Source organism: Alternaria postmessia (assembly GCF_024291825.1).
Source record: "Alternaria postmessia strain BMP 2775 chromosome Unknown scaffold_93, whole genome shotgun sequence".
Taxonomy (NCBI): domain Eukaryota; kingdom Fungi; phylum Ascomycota; class Dothideomycetes; order Pleosporales; family Pleosporaceae; genus Alternaria; species Alternaria postmessia.
The window spans coordinates 510-18,624 of record NW_026260166.1 but is presented as its reverse complement, the minus strand read 5'-3'; the positions used below and the strand labels follow the sequence as shown (position 1 = coordinate 18,624).

General features: G+C 52.3%; 6 protein-coding genes across 6 annotated transcripts; 4 read left to right on the top strand and 2 right to left on the bottom strand.

Annotated features, from left to right (window-relative positions):
* On the top strand, nucleotides 1–1,899 carry J4E82_009517 (uncharacterized protein; the record flags this gene model as incomplete). The annotated part of the gene is made up of 2 exons (XM_051735741.1): nucleotides 1–217; nucleotides 272–1,899. The coding sequence occupies 2 exons, from the start codon at nucleotides 1–3 to the stop codon at nucleotides 1,897–1,899; spliced, it is 1,845 nt and encodes a 614-aa protein (XP_051584481.1).
* Nucleotides 1,900–2,432: 533 nt separating this feature from the next.
* Nucleotides 2,433–3,119, bottom strand: J4E82_009516 (uncharacterized protein; the record flags this gene model as incomplete). The annotated part of the gene is made up of 1 exon (XM_051735740.1): nucleotides 2,433–3,119. The coding sequence occupies one exon, from the start codon at nucleotides 3,117–3,119 to the stop codon at nucleotides 2,433–2,435; it is 687 nt and encodes a 228-aa protein (XP_051584480.1).
* A 764-nt stretch (nucleotides 3,120–3,883) lies between these two features.
* Nucleotides 3,884–5,830, top strand: MIC60 (MICOS complex subunit mic60; the record flags this gene model as incomplete). Its single annotated transcript, XM_051735739.1, has 1 exon — nucleotides 3,884–5,830. One exon carries the CDS (start codon nucleotides 3,884–3,886, stop codon nucleotides 5,828–5,830), a length of 1,947 nt encoding a protein of 648 aa, XP_051584479.1.
* A 1,424-nt stretch (nucleotides 5,831–7,254) lies between these two features.
* J4E82_009514 (uncharacterized protein) lies at nucleotides 7,255–9,112 on the top strand (the record flags this gene model as incomplete). Its single annotated transcript, XM_051735738.1, has 6 exons — nucleotides 7,255–7,497; nucleotides 7,550–7,652; nucleotides 7,708–7,776; nucleotides 7,826–7,950; nucleotides 8,043–8,520; nucleotides 8,661–9,112. The coding sequence occupies 6 exons, from the start codon at nucleotides 7,255–7,257 to the stop codon at nucleotides 9,110–9,112; spliced, it is 1,470 nt and encodes a 489-aa protein (XP_051584478.1).
* A 4,762-nt stretch (nucleotides 9,113–13,874) lies between these two features.
* Nucleotides 13,875–14,764, bottom strand: YPT5 (GTPase Ypt5; the record flags this gene model as incomplete). The annotated part of the gene is made up of 5 exons (XM_051735737.1): nucleotides 13,875–14,228; nucleotides 14,292–14,483; nucleotides 14,538–14,564; nucleotides 14,613–14,632; nucleotides 14,692–14,764. 5 exons carry the CDS (start codon nucleotides 14,762–14,764, stop codon nucleotides 13,875–13,877), a joined length of 666 nt encoding a protein of 221 aa, XP_051584477.1.
* Nucleotides 14,765–15,118: 354 nt separating this feature from the next.
* J4E82_009512 (uncharacterized protein) lies at nucleotides 15,119–17,418 on the top strand (the record flags this gene model as incomplete). Its single annotated transcript, XM_051735736.1, has 3 exons — nucleotides 15,119–15,323; nucleotides 15,373–17,099; nucleotides 17,239–17,418. The coding sequence occupies 3 exons, from the start codon at nucleotides 15,119–15,121 to the stop codon at nucleotides 17,416–17,418; spliced, it is 2,112 nt and encodes a 703-aa protein (XP_051584476.1).
* Nucleotides 17,419–18,115: the final 697 nt, after the last annotated feature.

Here is an 18,115-nt window from a genome sequence, read left to right as displayed (position 1 = left end):
ATGCAGATCTTCGCGACTGTTGTGTTGGCTGCTGTCGCCGCGCGTGATGCGCTGGCTTCTCCTATCCAGGCTCGAAGCCCATATGTTGTCAAAGAGACGCATTATGCGCCGAGGGAGTGGACCAAGCTCGAGAGGGCACATGGTGGCAAGACTATCCAGCTGCAGATTGGTCTCAAGCAGGGTCGATTTGAGGAGCTTGACCGCCATCTTCATGAAGGTACGTTCGTTGCATCTGAGATCTGGGTACCTTTGAGTAGCTGACATGGCATAGTCTCCGACCCAGACCACAAGCGCTACGGTCAGCATCTGAGCGCCGATGAGGTTGACGAGCTTGTTGCGCCTAGCTCCGAGACTCACGACCTGGTGCACGAGTGGCTCCGCGAAAGCGGTATCGACACCGATAATGTGGGCTACAGCTCGGCTAAGGATTGGGTCATTGTCCATCTTCCCATTGAGATGGTCGAGAGCCTTCTCGACACCGAGTACCACACCTACAAGCACAAGGATGGCTCCATTGTTGCGCGTACAACTGCCTGGTCTCTGCCCCGCCACCTGCACGCTCACATCGACACCATCCAGCCTACCACATCCTTTTTCCGCGTTGCCCCCAACGAGGCGACGTTTGTCGATGAGGCGGTCGAGGTACCCGCGAGCTACCACACACCCCAGAACTCCTCCATCTCTGCTGTCTGCAACGTGACATCCGTCACCCCGGAATGCTTCCAGACTCTCTACAAGACCAAATGGTACCACACCAAAGCCAGCCGCAAGAACAGCGTCGGCTTCACAAACTACCTCGGCGAGATCCCTATCCGACCCGACACCAAGATGTTCCTGGAGAAATACCGCCCAGAAGCCGTATCCCAAGCCTACGCCTTCAAGCAAATCTCCATCGACAACGGCCCCACTCAAGACGGTCCTTTGACTTACAACCAGTCCACCGTTGAAGGCATCAGCCGCGAGGCCAACCTCGATGTCCAAGCCATCTCGGGCATCAGCTGGAAAACACCCATCACCTCCTTCTCCACCGGCGGCTCACCTCCCTTCACACCCGATGTCTCCACTCCCACAAACACCAACGAGCCCTACCTCGTGTGGGTGAACTGGCTGCTCTCCCAGCACTCCATCCCCCGCATCATCTCCACCTCGTACGGCGACTCGGAGCAGACCGTGCCCAAGAGCTACGCCGAGCGTGTCTGCAAGCAATTCGCCCAAGTAGGTGCCAGAGGCACAACGCTCTTCTTCTCCTCCGGCGACCGCGGTCTCGGCGGCACAGACACCTGCTACACAAACGACGGCCGCAACAAGTACCAATTCCAGCCCAACTTCCCCGCCTCCTGCCCCTACGTCACCACTGTCGGTGCGACCATGAACTTTGAGCCCGAGGAATCGGCTTACCGCCCGAGTCGCAACACGTCTGCTGGTTTCCGCGATCTCTACTCTAGCGGCAGTGGCTTTAGCAACTACTTCCCCCGCCCTTGGTACCAGGACAGCGTCGTGCCACAGTACGTTGACTCGCTCGGCGATACCTACGAGGGTCTGTACAACAAGACGGGCCGCGGATACCCTGATCTGGCTGCCCAAGGTCTGTACTTTGCCTACTTCTGGAACGGCACCGAAGGCACCATTTCTGGTACTTCGGCGTCTTGCCCATTGACTGCTGGTATCTTCTCCCTAGTCAACGATGCGCTGTTGGCGAGTGGCAAGCCCACTCTGGGTTTCTTGAACCCTTGGTTGTACAAGAAGGGGTACAAGGGCCTTACTGATATTACCAAGGGCTTCAGCCATGGATGTAATGTTGAAGGTTTCCCCGTCACGGAAGGCTGGGATCCGATTACTGGGTTTGGAACACCGGATTTCCCTAAGCTGGTTAAGCTGGCTGGCGCACATGTGCACTGATTTGATGAGTTGAGATCGTTTACGGCGGATCATGGTGGATGGTGTGGCTTATTGTTAGAAAATAGGTTTCATACAATGTTATAATGATCATGATGACTTGTTACCATGTGCGCTGATAAGTATACCGTGAATACATTCCAAGTGGTCGACGGCAATAACATGCAGATCAGAAGACATGAGCTTCATTGGACAATCCAAGCGATAACAGAATTTATCAGGTAGAGATCTCCAACAGCATGGGTATCCGTCATAACGACATGTTGGTCGATATTTGTTTGCATTAGTGACTCGTAATATTCTGGTCAACTTTTCCACCATCGTGACCAACCAATAGCATGTACTACAAAAGAAAAACAGCCGGGGTATCGTCGAAAAACACTCGCTTTTAGAAAAAAACCGCAAAGACCCTCGTGTACTCATGTCATGAAAAGTTGTCGTCAAAGTCGGAACCCTTCGTCTTCGGCCCACATACTTCTCTTTTTACCACCGATACCTCACCCAGGTAACTTCTCTTTCACGACCAACCAGTAGTACTACACCCCCCTCTCGCCCGACAAAACAACAACATCAAACTCCTCATCCAAACTCTCCTCTCCCTCAGCACCACCACCACCACCCAGACACTTCATCTCATCATCACGATACCGCCCGCCCACAAAATCCCAGCCATCCCCCTCAAGACGAGTCCGCAGACGTTCCAAATTACTATTTGCTGCACGGCGGAAAAAGCTCCCAGCCCACTTGTTGGGTCCCTGAGATGCTGCTGGCGGTTGGGGTGCTGTTGTCGACGATTGCGATGCCGATGGCGATAGGGTGCCCTGGCTACTCGATTCCGTCTCCGTCTCCTCGCCTTCCTCCCAGTCGTCGAGTTCGGGTAAGATCCACAGATCGGATTCTGAACTCTGTCCCGACGCCGCCATGTTCAGGTTCAAGCACGTGCTCTGGTGGATGGACATGTTGTATTCTCTTTTGCCAGATTGCTGGGCTTGCGGAAGCCAGGTTGGAGGTGCGTTGTGGCGGTTGAGTGAGATGGTGGTTTTTCTGGCGAGATTTTGGTTGGCGCTGGTGGTGATGGGATTTCTTTTCTTGGAAGAGTTTGGGGACGTGGCGCGTGACTGGTGGGGTGATATGGGGAAGTGACCATATATGGCGTTGCTAAGATCGTAGCTATAATCTTCGTCGTCATGCGCCGCGGCGCTTTGTCGCGCGTTGTTGGCCATTTTCCTTGGTGGAGGTGGGGACAGGTGTTCAGATTCTGCTCAGCTGACGGAGGTGCAGACTTGATGTTGGTGTTGGAGCTTGCCACTTTGTAGCCGAGGAACGAAGCCACAGGTGAAATTTTCTCGCTGCAGACGGATCTGGAAGGTGGGTCTCTCTCCGCTAGAAACGCGCGGGGTGAAGGTGGGCGGATGTTGTTGAGGTGGAAGTGCGGCTGCCTGTTGGCGGCGCTCTGGACGTGATCTGATGACGTTGCGAGCTGGTGACGCCCAAGGCTGTGCTAACTTGTCTTGTTTCAGTCGGGGTCTATTTGAGTTTGCAAAACGGAAGGTACGAGCAAGATGTTGAGTGAGAGAAAGAGCCAGAGGTGAAATGCAATGTAGAGAAAGAAAAAAGAGAGAGAGAGAGTTGGAGGGTCAAGGTGAGCAGAAGCGACTGGCTGCGGGTGGTTGAGAATGGGGGAAAAGTGAAGCTGCAGTTAGTGACTGATTAGCAGCAGTGACTTGTTAGCAGCAGCAACTTATTACCAGCAGCGACTTGTGTGCAGCGAGCAAATATGGACTTGACACGGCATGTTGTCGACGTTGTGTCGAATTTGGGACGGTGTTGTCGGTGTCGTGGTTATGTGTGCGCCGAGAGGGAGGTGGGTACACACGGACCACCTGACGTGTGATGTCGGTTGAGCTCCAAATCTTCATGGCCTTGGTCAACATCGACGACCATCACCAACCCTTCAAACATCCAGCATCTCCCGGGCCAGCCCACCATGCTGCGCGCCTCCATCCTAAGGGCCCGTCCAGCTGCCCGCCCATTGGTCCGCGCCGCTCGCCCGCAATGGCACGTCGCCCAACGCTTCTACGCAGACGATAAGAAGAACCTGGGCGAGACGGCCGTCCCCAACCCGGCACCCACCACATCGCCCTCCAACCCGACCCCCGTCGGCGAGGGCTCCATCCAGGCCTCGGACGTTCCCAAAGCACCGCCCGCCCCCGACAGCTCCGTGGCTGCCGCAGCCTCTCGCGATGCGCCCGCCATATCGCCAAAGACAACACCGCCCACCGGCCCCGGATCGTCGAGCATAGCCCCCGACCCAATCCAGCCCAAGCCCAAGAAGAAGCGACGCATCTTCCGCAAGCTCCTTCTCTGGCTCACCGTCCTCTCCGGCCTCGGTTATGCCGGCGGTGTCTGGTACTCGCTCGTCTCGGACAACTTCCATGACTTCTTCACCGAATACATTCCGTACGGAGAGGATGCCGTTGCATACTTTGAGGAGCGCGAGTTCAGGCGACGATTCCCCGGCCGCGCTGGAGAACCGAGGCTCCACCCTCAGATCTCTGGCGAGAACAAGGTCACCATCCCTGGACGGAGCGGCTTGACGGCGCGCCCAGCCCAGGAGAACAAGAGCGACCTGGGCTCCAAGGGCCCCCATCTGAGCGCTGTCGACGCCAACAAGAAGCCCGACAGCACCGAGTCGAGTGGTCAGCAGCCCAAGGTCTCCTCCGGTGCACCTTCACCCGCGCCGTCCAAGACAGAAGAGAAGGCCGCCCCGGTCAAGGAGGTCGTCAAGAAGGAGACTCCAGCCAAGCCCATCTCCCAGCTAGACCACCTCAGCGTCCCCTCCGCCACCGAGCCCGTTGTCCAAGACGTTGTCAAGATCGTCAACAACATCATCACTGTCATCAACGCCGACAACGCCCACGATGGCAAATACAACTCTGCGCTTGACAAGGCCAAGAGCGAGCTCGCAAAGGTCGTGTCTGACATCAACATGATGAAGGAGAGCCTGCAGAAGCAGACCGAAGACAAGGTCGCCGCCGCCCACGCGGAATTCGACCAAGCCGCCAAGGAACTCGTCACACGTCTCGATCACCAAATGCAAGCCCAAGAAGCCCAGTTCAAGGAGGAGTTTGAGAATGAGCGCGAGCGTCTATCACAATCCTACAAAGAGCGTCTCCAGTCTGAACTCCAGGCCGCACAAAAGGTCTACGACCAGAAGCTCAAGAACCAGCTCCTAGAGCAAAGCATCAACATGCAAAAGTCCTTTACCGCAAACGTCCGCGAACGCGTCGAAGCCGAACGTGACGGCCGCCTCGGCAAGCTCAACGAACTCTCGTCGTCTGTCCACGAGCTCGAAAAGTTGACGGGCGAGTGGAACAGCGTCGTCGACGCCAACCTCAAGACGCAGCATCTCGTCGTAGCCGTCGAGGCCGTCAAGTCGGCTCTCGAAACCCAAGCCACGCCCAAACCTTTTGTCACGGAACTGGCTGCCCTCAAGGAAATCGCGGCTGATGATCCCGTCGTCAGCGCGGCGATTGCTTCCATCAACCCACAAGCGTACCAGCGCGGTATTCCCAGCTCCGCTCTCCTCATCGATCGCTTCCGCCGCGTCGCGGCAGAAGTCAGGAAAGCGGCGCTCTTGCCCGAGGATGCGGGCATGGCGAGCCATCTTGCTAGCTTGGCCATGTCAAAGGTCCTGTTTAAGAAGTCGGGATTGGCGGTTGGTGCGGATGTGGAAGCTGTGCTGAGCAGAACAGAGGTTTTGCTCGAGGAAGGCGATTTGGATGCCGCGGCTCGTGAGATGAATGGCTTGCAGGGTTGGGCTAAGGTGCTGAGTAAGGATTGGTTGGGCGAGTGTAGGAGGGTGTTGGAGGTGAAGCAGGCGTTGGATGTTATTGCTACGGAGGCGAGGCTGAATAGCTTGCTTATTGATTAAGAGACAAGGCTTGATATGAGCTTCTTGGTGGTTAGAGGAGGCGCCGAATGTGGGTTTTTTTATTTGCCCGTCCCTCTAACCCGCCCATTTGGTGGTTTGTTTTTTCCGTAGTCCGATACTACTGTAGTTTTGTAACAATACGAGTATTAGTCTATAGAAAAGCTATTCTTTTTTGCTTGTTCTTGTTTCTGTTCGGAGGTTATTTCTGACAGTGTGGTAAATGTTAAGATTTGCACATTTGAAAGATGGGCTTGCTGATGTGATCGCAAGCCAGGGATGTTAATCATTCTGACTACTAAGTTGGGAAGATATGCTGTTTTTATGGTGGTTTTCTATATAGTGATGGGCATATAGCGCAGTTGTTGACATTCATGTCGCTGGGATGTATGATAGAGAGTGTTTGAGGAATAAAAAATAGGTTCTGCTGGAATTGCAGTTGCTGAGTGAGGACTGGGCGCTTATTCTATACAGGATAGAAGAATTAGTAAAAGATGCATCCAAGATGAGAACCAAGTGTCGGATGATGTTGTATCAACTAACACGGGAGTAGGCAGACTTGGCTTCGAGAAGCAACTCCAAGCCGTCGGCCCGTTCCGTCAGAGTATGGCAAGAGGTGGACTTGACTTCAACAAGCAACCTCAAGCTTTCGGCTCCTGGCCTTGTATCTACCATGCCAATAAGGGATGTCGCAAGTAATCAGGACTTCTGCGCCTCTGACGTCATTCGGAGGGTTTTCGAAACTGTCGTTGTTACTCGGAGGTTTTAGTGTCGGTAGAAAAAAAGAATCTCCCGCCCGCCTGGTTAGAGCGTAAAGCGGGTCAGGTGGCAGGGGTTTTTCTGTAACGGCACTCAGGCGTCTTATACTTGGGGCTTTTCTACCATTTTAGAGGACTGATTTGGCGAGGGATTTGGGGGGTTGGGTTGGGAGGGTTGTGGTTGCGTTGGTTCGAGCTCAGGCACCAGGCCTCTGAACGTGGGAAGCCATTGCGTCGGTCGTATACAATGCATATGATGCCAAGGCTTAAAGAGAGCCTTGAAAGATATGGGGTTGCATTCGGAAGGAGGAGCTTTTGCTATCCGTGGACTGTGGTTGATCAGTGGGTCGGTACAACGTCAAATGTAGCCACACGACTGGGTACAGATGACAAAGGGATTATCGATGCGCTTAGCACGGAAGATGTACTTAGATAAGAACCTGATGTTGAGGTTGCGTTGATGGAGAATTCGCTATAAGAACTGCTGTTCTTGTGTACACCAGATATTCCAGTCATCCATTCAACCACGATATCCTCAATATGTCGATTCCTGGACCATCGCGAATCCCTCATGTTCCACCGGAGCCATCGCTAGACGCACTTGTGCCGTCTTTGCCAGCGATGATGACAATCTCTCTGGGCGTCATGGTTGTACTCTCGGTCGTTGTCATGACCAGCGGTAAAGCGAAACCACCTCTAGCCAATCCTCCACGCTGGTATCAGACTGCACTTTTCAAACGACTGGAATTCCAACAGAATGGGAGGGCCATAATGAGCGAAGCCAGGAGGCGCTATGGCAAGCAACTTTACAGGTTGATTACTGATACGGGCGAATGTCTTATCTTACCTCCAGAGTATGCGGCTACGATTCGCAACTCAATGGATCTTAGCTTTGCAGAAGCAGTAGTGAGGGTACGTTATTTGATACCGTCGATACATGACGTCGGAGCTCATCAAGTATTAGATGTTTTCTGGACATGTGCATGGCTTCGAAATGTTCGCTGTCCTGCTACACGAGAAACGACTGGTACAAACCGTTGTGATGAAACAACTCACCAAATACTTGAGTAAGCAGATCAAGTAGTTGTGTAGAATATACCAAGCTAACGAATATCTTCCAAGACACATTGACAAAGCCCCTCTCAGAAGAAGCCACTTATGCGTGCGATGTGATATTTGGCAAAGATCCTGGTACGATGCATTCACCATCCTTCTTTACACCAATTAATCACGCCCGCAGAATGGAAAGAAACAGTCATTGCAGACTCGATCCTCCAACTCACCGCCCGTCTGTCCACCAGAATCTTCCTCGGTGACACCATGTGCCGCAACGAAGCCTGGCTCTCAGCCTCAAAAGCCTACACCGTCAGTCAAAATCCCTTTTCACGAAAGAACATTGTATTCAAAAAGACAATACAAGCCAGACATTACCACCAGACTAACGTAAAGAACCCCAGGCAACATGTTTCATCATGACTCTCAAAATGGCAGCACTCCCCCCATATCTAAAATTCCTCGTCCCCTACCTCTCCTCGGAAGCAAAAACCGTACGTGAAAACGGAAACCTCTGCCGCGAAATCCTCACCCCATTATTCACCCAGCGCCAAGCGCTAAAAGCCGAGGCAAGACGGAACGGGCAGCCCGAACCCGTCTTCAACGACATGATTGACTGGTACGAGCAGGAAGCTCGAGGGACCAAGTACGATCCAGCGCTTTTCCAGACTGCGCTGTCGTTTGTGGCGATACATACGACAAGTGAGCTGCTAACGCATGCCTTGACGCTATTAGCAAGTGAGCCGGAATATATAGACGCGCTTCGAGAAGAGATTGTGCGGGTGTTAAGTAGTGAGGGGTTGACAAAGGGGGCGCTGGCTAATTTGAAGTTGATGGATAGCTGCTTGAAGGAATCGCAGAGGTATAGGCCCGCTGCGTATTGTAAGTTGTGCAAAAACCCGTCTTTTATCCTTTTCTTGGAAAATGGCGAGAGAGAGAGAGAGAGAGAGAGAGAGAAAGAAAGAAAGAAAAGGAGAACAACAAATCAAACATGTGACAGATACTAACGTCAAACCAAACAGTAACAATGCGCCGCAAAGCCAAACGCACCGTCGTCCTCCCCGACGGCACCGTCATACCCAAAGGCCAACAAATCGCCGTAGACGGCTACCACATGTCCGACCCAGCCATCTACCCCGACCCAGACAAATACGACATCTACCGCTACTACCGCATGCGTCTCGACCCCACCAAAGCCAGCCAAGCCCATCTCGTATCCACAGGCCCAGACAACCTCTCCTTCGGCCACGGCGTACAAGGCTGCCCCGGGCGGTTTTTCGCCGCAAACGAGATGAAGATTGCGCTATGCCATTTGCTGCTCAAGTATGACTGGGAGGTAGGTGAGAATTGTGATTTGTCGTCGAAGATATTGTTTGGCGAGACGGAGGCGTTGGATAAGGGGAATCGGCTGAGGTTTAGGAGGAGGAAGGAGGAGGTGGTGGAGGTTGATTTGGAAGGGTTGGTGTATGTGTGAAACGGGGTGTTTGGGAAGCTGGTAGTTGGTGGCATGAGATAGGCAAGAAAGCAAGCGAACATCTTTGGGATGAGTAGGTGTTTGTTCCTTTTTCTGTGGTCTTCGCCCTTGTTTATCCTCTTGCTCAGCTTCTCTCACTGGAATGACAACAGATACAGACTCCTCATGTTTATTGGGATCACCCCATGCCCCGTACTCTTGCAAAGTTTGGTACACTCGCAAGCGATGCCGACCTTGTTTCTTCTTCACATACTTCTACACAATCTCAATATCCTGAACGTGTTCTGAACGCAACTTCTCCCAAAGCTCTCCTTGCATAGCTCCTGTAACGATCGCGTCACCTACAACCTCGTACTTTGCGTCAGGCCGCTTGCGTAGAATAACAGGGCTGCTACAACCAGGAATAAGAAAAACTCCATCGTGCAGTCGCGCTCCTTTCGCCGCCCAACCGATTTTGTACTTTGGGCCATCATCCAAGCACATCAAGCGCATGTCTAGTTTTGCCGTCCTGTTCATTCTTGCCCAAACCTGATCCGCTTGATTTCCCCAAAGTTTGTTATTCCAGTAAGTCCTATCCCAAGCATTCCAGCCATGCATCAAGAAGGGGTGTCTAAGTCGCGTCGCACTCTCCGCCAGTGTGCTTGCGCCATTGAAAAAGGCTCTGTTCGCACAAATCCATCTCACCAATTCGCTATGTAGCATTTCTGGATCCGGCGACCCATGGCTCGGGAGAAAGCTTTTCACGAAACTATGCCCATGTACCGTGCACATGCGCATGTGAGACAGCTTGAGAGAAGAAGGTTTGGCGTTTGGCGTGTAAAGTTCTTCAAGCATTACTTCGTACAACTCTCTACAGAGATGAGAAGAACCTACTTTTCGGGCCCAGGTAGCGTCGTGGACTGGAAATCCTGTTTCCGTAGGGTCGGAAAATGTAGTTCCAAGACTGCGAATGGATCCAATGCGAGCAGCAGGCGTCAGGAAGCTCTGGTCTCGAAAGGTTATACTTGATTCCGCTTCAATTGTCGCTCGCCACCGGGATTTGGAATCGCTGTTCGATATCATGTGGATTAGTCGGCTTTCAGGAGGGAAGGAATCGAAATGGAACAAGTTTGGAGACCAGGTCGGTAGATCAGTGTGAGGGCAATGTGGGGCTAAGAGGATGATCTCTAACGTGTTTCTCTGAATGTAGGCGCGTGTGATTGCCACTGTCATCGTGGTCAGGTCGATATTATAATTTGGTTCGGGCAAGTACTTCAACGCATCGACCGAAAGTCCAAGTAGGGCAAAGACGCGATCATGTCTGACACCACACAATGATCCCTGAGTGATCTCAAGAAGTAGTAGAAGTTTCAGTGAAACTTCTCCCTGCCAATCCCTTCGGATCTTGAAAACCGTGTATACTTGATTCCACCGATCCTGAACTGAACTTTGTGTGTACAGCTTATTGAGTAATGCCCGCAACTTGGTGACCGCAATCGTACGATCCCCGATGAGAAACTCTGTGTTGTTTCCAATCGCAAACTCCTGTAAGATCCATATCCTTTTCCAGTAAGGGTCTTTAAAGAATGCTTCAAGCGCCGAGAAAGTCAGTTCGTCGTTGAGTGTATCGGCGGCATAACTGGTATCGGCGACAATGGTAGCGTGGCTGATCGGATATGATGCTTTTCCAACGGAATCAAGTATTTGGATGATCCGGTCTGCAGCGGTCGAAGCTCCAGTTTCAGTGGCGACGATTATTGATTGTGCTCCAGAGTAGATGGCTCGCATGCGGATGACCTGGGCACTACGTTCTGTGTCGTCTTGCTGATTTGTGCAAATAGCATCAACCTAAACTTGCTGTTAACTCTCGAGCTGCTGAAAATCTTAGAGCCCCCTGGGCTTACCCAAATATACTCATATTCAAGAGCCCTTAGTTTCCGGAGTATCTTGTCAAGGTTTGGTCTGATCAACATAGACACACCATTTATGGCAATAGATACCGAAGCCTTCTCTTCTCCCCATGTGTAAGACAAGGCTTTGTAGTTCTTTAATTGAGCAGATAGTAGTGGGAAATGTACTAGGTCGGCTTCCAAGCCCCACGTTTCGTTTGTAGATGGAAGGATATGAAGCAAGCGGATTGCGTCGCCTATCAATGGAGAGTAGACGTTACAGGTCGGTCCAAGACTGGAGGTGGATGTATGGAAGGCAGGGCGGCTAAGATGTGTTAGGCCATCAGGAAGCACTGGGTTGCTAGCAGCTAACGGAGATTGCTGCACATCAGTCATTTCGTTCGCAGTTTGCCTGTCAAATCCACGGCGCGACAAGGCCATAGAAGGTCCATATCCAAAACTTTCATTCTTGGACTGCTTTCTGCGCCCCACAGTGATCAGTTGGATGCTACTTCCAGTTATATGTATAAAGAATGGAACAATAACTTACATATAGGCCTTGAATAGACACTTTCCCGACCGGTTGGAACGCACGGCTATCTCCAATGTGACGACCCAAGTGACGTTAGCAGCGAGGAACGCTATAGCAAAGATGTTCAAATTTTTGTCGTGGAGCTTAGTAGCTCCTAGGAGGACAATAGTAAAAACCAAAGTGATGGGCCAGACAAGAGAGGCAATGAACCTGAAAACGTCTTGCTTTCCAGTAGGATGGCTTCCTTGGAAAGACATCCCGGTTGATTGATGTGCATAAACGGCGCCCCGATGGAAGAGCTTTCGACAAGAAAATCCAAGCACAAATTCATATGCAATTGAAGGGCTATCGTGAGCGATGTTTGATAATATAGAGATATAAAGATAAGCGCAATGACCAACCGTGCCACTCTGATGTCAATAATGTAGGATTGCTACATTCAAAATCACTTTCAACAAGCTTTGTTGCGGGTCGAGGCTACAGCGCATTAAGAGCAGTCATCGGAGCATGCTATGTCCTGCACAGCCTACTCCATGTAAGGCTGAGATTATTGGAGGCGACCGGCTGACCAATGGTAGCAGCAGATAAGCGAGTGCTGCGTGTGAGTTTGGGGGCTGCAAGAGGTTATGGCACATCGAGAGCGGCCATCAGAGTAAGCCATGTCCTACACACCCTGTTTCATGTAATGCAAAGTTATTCTGAAGGCGGTTAGCGAGCCAAACAACGTCCGCTTCCATGTAGCAGGGCACTTTCCCTGCAGCCCTTTCAGCGTCAGTGCAGCGCGACTGCGGGGAATCGAGCTCGGCGCTCTTCCTTTTGCATATGTTGTTCTTTACAGATACCAGCCACGCATAATTCTAACCACCACTACTTCCGGACAGCAAAGAGGCTACCACCACATCTTCGACGACAATTAGAAATGCTTTCGAATGAGGGGAAAGGATCGTTGGCTCTTTCAGCGTAGCGCGCGTGCGCCTCTCAAGGCTGTTGGCTTGACGTAGGGTGGTGCGCAATAGTGTTGATAATCGTTGTTATCGATGAGTGCACAGTTCGGTACACTTGCGGGCACGATATGACTCAAGTCGAGCCGAGTGAAGTGCCAGTTTCTGATAAGGCACTGGTGAACAGCCTCTAGTTGATAGAATAATGTAGACAAAGGAAGTCGGCAAAGTAGATCCGTAACTTCGGGAAAAGGATTGGCTCTAAGGGTCGGCTACGTTGGGCCTTGGGGAGAGACATCTGGCGCAGAAGGGTACTAGCCGCAAGGTGGACGCCTTCCAGCGCTGAGGTGCAGACACCCTTGGCAGGCTTTGGTCGTCCGGAGTACGTTCCATCGATGGCAACAACGTTGATGCGGTAGGTGGGAATGGCTAGTCGTCCATGGCTCTGCAGTACGGTGGGGTGAGACGGAATATACTATGGCATTGCTTCGCGCTATCGCAGCCCGGCTTCCAGCTCTTTCTGAAGCTTTGTTAGCACCTAAGTCTTGTGTGTCTCGCTTCAGGAATCACCGGTGCGAGCGTTGTTGATTGAAATGGGGAATATGAGGGTGACGATACCGAGGACGAGGGTGATGACGAGGACTCGAGATGCCTAAGTATTGTCAGCGCTTTTCTCCTGTGTGTAACGTCTTGTGTTGAAAGCTACCTACTTCAACAATGTTACATGCTGGGCAAGTGTTGCGAGAAGAAGTGTTGCGAGGAGAAGTTTTGTAAGAGGAGGTCTTGTGTAAAGAAGTGGTGTAGAGAGGAAATAGTCCAGAGCGAATTGATGTAGGGGAAATCACGATGACGTCGTCAGACACTGCAAGTGCATCGAGACCACCTAGAGGCAGACCACAGTCGTTCTACGCGAACGCACAATAAGCAGACTTTGCCATCTTGAAGCGCAGACTCTCCAATCAACACAAACCTTGCGCAGAACTTACAATTTGGACTCGAGTGAATCGATCCTCTCCTCTCTTCCTCAACCCACAAAATCTCTCGTTGAACCTCTCTTTCACCATCAAGTTGCAAAACGTTTCCGCCCCTTGGACAGAAATAGACCATGGACAAGAGAAAGAAACGGAACCAGGAGAGCAGATTGTCGAAATCATTAATTAAAAAAAAGCTCAGGTGGCCCCAATATCTTCTCTCTCTCTCTCTTCTTGAAATACAAGGGAAACTGATAACGACCAAAACAAAATCCTGACTCCGTATCCCCACCAAAGGCCCAAATATGTTCCAGAATGAACATAGTGGAAGACACAAGGAACACAGACACACACTATCCGGGCGATGGCGTACATAGATTCCCCATGCCCAAGTTTACACAATCTACAGCACCCCTTTCGCACACGCCATGAATAGCCCATGATCAAGTTCTAGCAGTTACACCCACCAGGCCCCTGCGTCTGATTAGCCTCGGGCCTCAAATTAACCCCTTGGCGCTGCTGTCCCGGCCTCAAGTTCCTCGGCCCCGTCGCCTGATCAATCGGCAACTTCTTCGCAATCGCCGTGAAAAGCTCTTTAACATTCTCAGCCGTCTTGGCCGACGTTTCAAAGAAGAGCAGACCGGCTTCTTTGGCGTACTGCTCGGCGTCGGCCGTGGAAATGGCGCGCTTATCGGGGGATTCGGTGACGAGATCGAGTTTGTTGCCCGCGAGGGCGATGATGATGTTTTCGTTGGCTTGGCGTTGGAGTTCTTTTACCCAGGCTTTTGCTTTGTCTAGGGAGGCCTGGAAGGTTCACGGGCTATGTTAGTTTTTTTCTTTCTTTCCATGGCATTATCAAGGACGTACAGCCTGTGTGATGTCGTAGACGACTACGGCGCAGTTTGCGTTTCTGTAGTACATGGGCGCGAGCGACTTGTAGCGTTCTTGACCGGCGGTATCCCAGATTTCAAACTTGACGGTTGTGTTTTCATCGAGGGCGATGGTCTGGGTGAGGAAGGCGGCGCCGATGGTGGATTCCCGGTAGTCGTCGAATTGATCCTGGTCGGGTTAGCGGCTGAGCTCCCATGTGTTTGCGGTAGGAGCATGTCGCACCTTGACGAAGCGCAACACGAGAGACGACTGCGAGGTGTTAGCTTATGTCATGGCTGCCTTGATAGGCTTGCGCACCTTTCCGACGGCGGATTCTCCTGGTGCTTGTTAGTCTATCTAGTTGCGCCAACAGTTTTTTTTTGAAAACAGATCGTACCCAGCAACACCAGCTTGAACTGTGCAAATCTAGAGCCTCCAGGCCGTTGACCTTGCTGCATCCTGGCCGACATGACGGGGGTGACGCGGCGCTATCGGGTGTAGGGTATTCGAGGTTGGGCGGTGGAAGGGCGGAAGCGGTGGAAGCGGCGGACAGACTGTCGAGAGCAGTCGGTATATCGGGCTGTGGGAGGGAATATGTAGAGGCGTGGTGTTGGGGTGAGGGTGAAAGAGCTGGTGGGTGCTGTGACGAGGTGCTGCGTCCCGGTGCTTGGCCCTAGCGCACGAGTCGGGGACCCTTGGCCGCAATGGCCGCCATGACGAAACCCTGGAACAGTCCGTCGTCGAAAACACGACGTATCAAACAACTACTCCACACGACTCCAGGACAGAGCTCCACGCTCTTCAGCCTATAGTCACCCGCCGCCATGAGTGTCGCCCTCCCTTACCGCGACATCAATGTCCACTCTTCGCCCTCGCACTACGCCTTCTCCTCGCCATCGTCGCCCTCAGCCCCTACCCTCGTCGTCGACCGCCCGTCAGGTGACATCCGCCTTCATGATGGCAAGCTGCTGGGCTCCAAGAGGGTCTCGAGCATTGCTGGCATCCTCGGCATGATCAAGCTGCGACTGGGTATGCGCTGCACTTCTGGCGACACGAAAGCGAATGCTGACATGTGAAGACAAGTACATCATTGTCATCACAAAGGCCCAGCCCATGGGTAGGATCAAAGGCCACATGATTTACAGAGTCGTCGCTACCGAGTTCCTCTCCCTACGCGAAAAGCCGCTGCACGATGCCGACGAAGATAATTACCTCAGTCTCCTCAAGACGCTCATCAAGACCAGCCCGCTCTTCTTCTCCTACTCGTTCGACATAACAAATACGTTCCAGCGCCAGGCCCACCTCGACCCCTCGACCCCCCTGTGGAAGCGCGCAGACGACCGCTTCTACTGGAACCGCTTCGTGTCCAGCGACCTCATCGACTTCCGCGGTGGTCTCAGTGGCGGATATGGCAGGCACTCGAGTGGCCACCAGCCGGGCGCAGACCCCTACATCCTGCCCGTCATGTACGGCATGTTGGAGATTAAAAACACGTCTATCAAGGGCACGCCGCTCACCTTTATCCTCATCACGCGCCGCTCGCGCCTCAAGGCAGGCACCCGCTACTTCTCCCGCGGCATCGACGAGAACGGCAACGTGTCCAACTTCAACGAAACCGAACAGACCATCATCCTCAACGACAACGCATCAGGCGGCCCCGGCGGCTTCGGCTCCAACCAGAACCCGTCCAGCACGGCGGGCAAGGAGACTCAAGTCCTCGCTTACGTCCAGACCAGAGGCAGCGTACCCGTCTACTGGGCCGAAGTAAACACGCTCAAGTACACGCCCAAGCTGCAAATCCGCGGCATCGACAACGCCCTCCCCGCCGCAAAGAAGCACTTTGCCGAACAAATCCGCCTCTACGGCGATAACTGGATGGTCAACCTCGTCAACCAAAAGGGCCGCGAGCAGCGCGTCAAAGAAGCCTACGAGCAAATGGTCAACCTGCTGCACACGTCGCCTTCGGAAAACGTCCAAGGCGACCGCATCACGTCGGAGAAGTTCCACATTATCGATCCGGCAAAGGCGCAAACCGTCTACGATCGATTACATTACATTTACTTTGACTTCCACAACGAAACAAAGGGTCTCCGCTGGGACCGCGCTAAGCTCCTGCTCAACCAGCTCGAACCGCACATTCTGCGCCACGGATATTTCTGTGGCGTCGATATGCCGGGCGATGGGTCGGGTGTGGAAGTCCGCCGCCACCAGACGGCTGTCGTGCGCACGAATTGCATGGATTGTCTCGACCGCACGAATGTCGTGCAGAGCATGCTGGGGCGCTTCGTCCTGTCACGCATGTTGATTGACCTCGGTCTCCTGCGCGAAGGCGAGTCGGCCGAGGAGGATAAAGACTTTGAGTTTCTGTTCCGCAACGTCTGGGCCGATAATGCGGATGTTGTGTCCAAGTCGTATTCGGGCACAGGCGCACTCAAGACTGATTTCACTCGACTGGGCGTGAGGACCAAGGCGGGTGCGTTGCAGGATTTGAATAATAGTATTACGAGATATTGTCTCAATAACTTTGCTGATGGGCCGAGACAAGATGGGTTTGATCTCTTCTTGGGTAATTATCTGCCGAGCGATGGGGTTGGGGGTGGACAACTTCTCTTTGCGGATAGACGGCCACTGTTCATTCAGTCGATACCGTATATCTTCGCTGCGGCCGTCTTCTTCATACTCGTCGGCAGTCTGACGCGGAGAGCGCCTGATGCTGCTGTCTGGCCTTTGCGTCTTCTCCTCCTTTTGTCTCTTCTGACGGCTGCGGCTTGTCTGAACTTTATGTGGGGACATGGTACATTATACGTAAGTTTTTTCTCCGTCTCTTTTCCTTTCTCTTCTTGTCTTTGTCCATTCCATCTGCACCATCGTCCAGGGAGCTCTCTTTTCTTCCTTTTCCTTCTCGCAAAAACGGCTTGCTAACTTCCTCTCCTCACTCAAACAGGTCAACTGGCCTAAACTAAACCGACAACCCCCGCAAATTGAAGCTTTCCAGGAGACGCTACAGAAGGTCCGGAACCATCCTGTTGTGGGACCGTTGGTTGGGGGTTCGGCGAAACACGAGAGGGGCAAGAGTGATGCGAGGTTGTTGGGACTGGAGGAGGGGAAGAAGAGGATTGAGTAGATGGTTAGCTATTGTGGTTCTTGTAAAAAAAAAAGATCGAGATGAGGGGGTGAGGTGAGCCGTTGAAAGACAAGAAGGAGAAGAGTGAAGTGTCTATGAGTCTTTTCGGATGTATAAATAGTTTTTTCTTTCTTCTTTCCTTTTTTTAATATTGGTAGAGAAGGTATAAGAATAATCTTTACAGTGGTCCTCTAGGGTATAGAGGCATTCTATAACAGGGTACCCAAGTAGAAATCTATTTGTGCTTTCTAAGCCTCACGAATACCGTTATAACTATACAGAAAATCGTACTTGGCCATTCTGTCCTCCCAACTGACTTCACCGGCCATATTACGGGTATCTTCTTGAACTTGCGTTGCTCGGGGTCTCCTCAGACTATCGATCTGCTTTAGAGCTTTCGGAACATCTCTGGGCTCCACCCCTTCAAGCAAACGGAAGCTCTCACCATCTTCGACAGCCTGATTAGCTCCTTGACCTTGCAGCGGTGGCATTGCATGGGCGGCATCTCCGATGACAATTGCACGGCCCCGAGTCCAAGTAGGCAGAGCATCAAGTTCCTGTAGTTCCCAATATTTTACTTCTGTCGCGATGCTTGGAAAGAAAATGTGAGCAAAAAGTGAAACTCTGTTTGAGGGTGTGGTGAACAGGATAAAACGTTACTTACCTAAGAATCTTGCGGAAAGACTCCTCAAAATCA